At 31.1% G+C, this 3,972-nt stretch overlaps 1 protein-coding gene across 2 annotated transcripts; it reads right to left on the bottom strand.

Moving 5' to 3' along the window:
* Positions 1-328: 328 nt before the first annotated feature.
* Positions 329-3,641, bottom strand: GDPD4 (PLC-like phosphodiesterases superfamily protein). 2 transcript variants are annotated; one of them, XM_078992047.1, is made up of 9 exons: positions 3,288-3,641; positions 2,499-2,585; positions 2,259-2,356; positions 2,087-2,147; positions 1,788-1,859; positions 1,467-1,559; positions 1,306-1,404; positions 1,098-1,225; positions 329-649 (listed from the first exon to the last, which is right to left on the bottom strand). In XM_078992047.1, exons 1-9 carry the CDS (start codon positions 3,474-3,476, stop codon positions 481-483), a joined length of 996 nt encoding a protein of 331 aa, XP_078848173.1. In that variant the 5' UTR covers positions 3,477-3,641; the 3' UTR covers positions 329-480. The 2 variants fall into 2 exon arrangements, with proteins under 2 accessions (XP_078848173.1, XP_078848174.1); XM_078992048.1 differs by having other exon boundaries at positions 1,306-1,395.
* Between the last annotated feature and the right edge of the window lie 331 nt (positions 3,642-3,972).

Below are 3,972 nucleotides of genomic sequence, written 5' to 3'. Positions count from 1 at the left end.
AATAATTAAGTAAATAAGTTAGTAAACCTATAAATGATTAAAAATATATATTTAAAATAAATAATAAGTTGTTATTCAGTTTTTTTAGATTATTAAATTCTTATTTTATAAACCAAAATCAATCCAAAATCTAAAGAATAATTTGGTTTTAGTTTAAAATAAATCCAAAAATCCAAATATACAAACCAAATAGTCCAATCCAAATTGTCTGATTGGACAATTCGGTTATAACCAAATAGTAAACAGTCCTATATATAACACAAATCGTTTACTAAAAGTTTATATCAGGACAAAATTTACCGTGTCTTTTAAATGTAACTAACCTGGATAATAAAAAATAACAATTTAATTTCGTATCAATTCAATCAAGACAACAAGGCTCCACTTTCTTTGCCTAAAAAATACTAGTAACAAATACGCGATCAAGATATCCTGATTATTAACAACTAAGTGGTAATATGCAAGTATCTAGTTTAATACTCATGATCCCAAAGAATAACCATCAATAAGGCATTTTTTTCTTATATCGCGCATGGAAGTTTGAAGCAATGTTGGATGACTCGTGATTATGGCATCAACATTTTCATTTAACATTTTATGCATTGCTGCTTCATCATCAACAGTCCATGCATAAACTTTCTTATTCCTCCTGTCAAATTGTATCATTAAACAGAGGTTATAAAATGCAAAAAAAAAAAAAAAAAAAAAAAAAAAAAAGGCTATTCCTATGAAAGCTGTACTACAAAAAATCAACCCTGCTATAGCCTATAGCTCTGTCATCCAAATACAAAGCAACTTTCACAACAATTGAGTGGATTTTTTAAAGTAGAATGTCTTAATAGGAAAAATAAAAAATGAAAGTAGAGTGCTATAATTGGGTAGATTTTTCAAAATCCAATGCTTTAATGAGGAAAAAAAAATGGAGCTACCATGTTGTAGTAAGAATATACTTGGTCTAACAACTTGGTTGCATAAAGAAGAACTGAATTGAAGCATAACACAAAATGTAAGAAAAGAATGAATATATATATATATATATATATATATATATATATATATATATATATATATATATATATATATATATATATATATACCTGTGCAGGATTTTAACAACTGCCTCATCAACTAGACCATGGAAAATGCCCACAACTTGAGCATCTCTCATCCTCAATAAGTTTGTTCTTGTTCCCGAAGAAAAGTTCATCATAACAATGTACCCCACCTATAAGGGACCCATTTCTTATCACCTTAGAGAGAGAGAGAGAGAGAGAGAGAGAGAGAGAGAGAGAGAGAGGATCTTACTGGCACATCCTGTGACTGTTTATTTACATCTCTAACTAAATTGTCGCTTTTTGCCCATACAACGCAGTTCTTACATTGTGTGCTCTTCAGCTGCAATGTCTGATTTACTTAGCACATATGATATAGTTTTTTATAAGAAATATTGCAAAGATAAATCTTACAACAGAAAGTATATCGGCTGCAAGCCCCTTCTCATATGATGGAGGCCCAACTTTGGCATCAACAACCACCTTCTCAACAGAACTTGATATAAACTGAAACAAAACACCACATGCTAAAATTATACTTTCAAATTTTAAAATACCAACTTATTGTCATTTACTTTCGTTTAAACAATAGTGTCTTCTGTTCTGTAATTGGAGGGAAATAACATTTACATCACGCAACATATATTTTAACCATAATAGTGTCTTCTGTTCTGTAATTGGAGGGTATTTTGGTCTTTTAATAAAAAAGGAACCGAAGAATGGAATTGAATGTACCTTTAGTGCATCTTCCATTGTAGGGATGGTTGTGTCATGAGAAGCCACATGAGTGGCACCCAACTCTTTTATCTGCAGTAACAAACTAAAATATACTTTCATTCAACGCAAAACTTCCAGTAATTATTACACTTGAAAAAATAGATTCTTATATTTCATCAAAATGTAACCAAATTTCACACTTGTTCCACCTAATAAGATTAAGAACCTCAAACTTTTTATCAACACCCAACTTTCATTTTCTTTCCATGATCTGAAAATTTGTATTTTTTGTTTTAAAATTTTGCAAGAAACCTCACCTCCTTTGCACTCAGGTGTCCAACCATGGATGAAGTGTTCCCAGAAATTCGCTGCAAATCCCTGCCTGTTTCATATTAGACTCAACTCTACTAATAATTAACAAAACAAAACCAAATATTTAAAAATGTAATCATTTTCCATCTTGTAAGCAATGCAACATAAACATTTTACCTATCATGAAGAGCAAATAAAACCCCATCATCAGAACGAGAAACATCAATCTCAATGCAGTCTACTTGAGAACGAATAGCAATACGATAAGCATCCATCTGTTAAATAAATAAATAAATAACATACATCAGTAACACAGCTTTACTATAATTTAATTATTACATATATGCATGTTTACAAGTAGTGAAAAGAAAAGGAAATCATGAAATATTTGGTAGTTTAAAAGGATTAGATATATACTGTATTAGGAAAGGCCTTTGAGGAATCACCACCATGAGCACACACAAGGGGAGGGTTATTTAACCAACTGCACTTTTTTAACTGTGTCTGCAAATACATGGACAAACAATCATCCAATGAGCACATTTTTTTGTTAAATTTGATCATCATTCTTGAAAGTTATCCACTCTTTAAAAAACTTTAAAAGGTGCTAAAACAGAATTTGCAAGTGTGAAATATGTATACAAACATGCACATCAGGTTTGGCATATTTCAGAAGCTTAATGTCTGTAGCAGAAAATATACTCACTCCATCACTGGGAAAGAGGTATTTTAGTACTTTTACAAAAATAAAATTGTTAATAGAATTTTCAGGCTCAACACAACTAGTCTTGCATAAAATGTTTATCTTGTTATTTGGTGTTTCTCACAAATTTAAACATAGGATAACTTTTCTGAAGCTAGAATTAGCAGGTCGATCTTAAAAGGTCAAAGTACATGTTGAATTGAAGCAAAAGAGGCATCGTTTACCATAACATTAGGAGAATTAAAATACCAGTCCTTCCATTCCAAAACAAACTTCAAGCTTTTTATTTTTCATTTTAAATTAGCACTGGCCAAAGACAAACTTGTAATTGAGGTTGTTGCAAATATGTTAACTCAAAATAATAACATGTTTAGAGCAAATTAGAGTCGAAAATTACACTTTTCACATGCAATAAGAAGAGAATAAGATCATGAAAGCATTTGCGAAATAGAATGTTATTGGTATTAAGAGAACTCCGTAAAATGCAAGAAAAAACTCAAAACCTGATGGATACGTCGAAGTTTGAAGTGGAAATAAACAGGGGGGAGGATGGCGATGACTGCGAGAATTACGAGAACGGATCTGAAGATAAACCTCCTGGACAGGATTCCTCTGATTCTCCGACTCAGATTTCGATCGAGCGACTGTGCGCCACCGCCACGTCGTCTTCTCCATTTAGATGTTGTTGCCATCTACTCGACTCCTGTCAATCAATGCTCACTGCTGTGATAGTGTGTTAACGATCGGTAAATAATTGGATTTGATCGTTGGTTGAACGGAAATGGGAATGGGAACGGAAACGTCGACGGGAAGGAGTATTTGCTTTGCGTTTGTCGATGCTTTGGAATCATTAAAACTATTTTGGAACCGATAAAATAAATTATTGATTTTATTTTGTTTTATATTGTCAAATATTGATTTTATTTTGTTCCGTATCTTACATCTAATATCTTACATCTAACCTAATAAATGAAAATGATTTTTGCCACATATCATGTTTTCCATTCATTTGCCACATGTAATTTTGTGGGTTTTTTTGAATAAAATTAATTCCACATGTTAATTTGTGGTGTTTTTGTAATAAATGATTAATTAATGTAATTAATGTATTTATTTGATTAATATTCTATATTTCCAAAAATGAAGAATATATATATACTATATTTCCCTTATTTTCCTAATATGTTA

This window comes from Lactuca saligna, chromosome 4, assembly GCF_052625555.1.
Source record: "Lactuca saligna cultivar CGN05327 chromosome 4, ASM5262555v1, whole genome shotgun sequence".
Lineage (NCBI taxonomy): Eukaryota > Viridiplantae > Streptophyta > Magnoliopsida > Asterales > Asteraceae > Lactuca > Lactuca saligna.
This window is presented reverse-complemented; position numbering and strand designations above follow the sequence as displayed.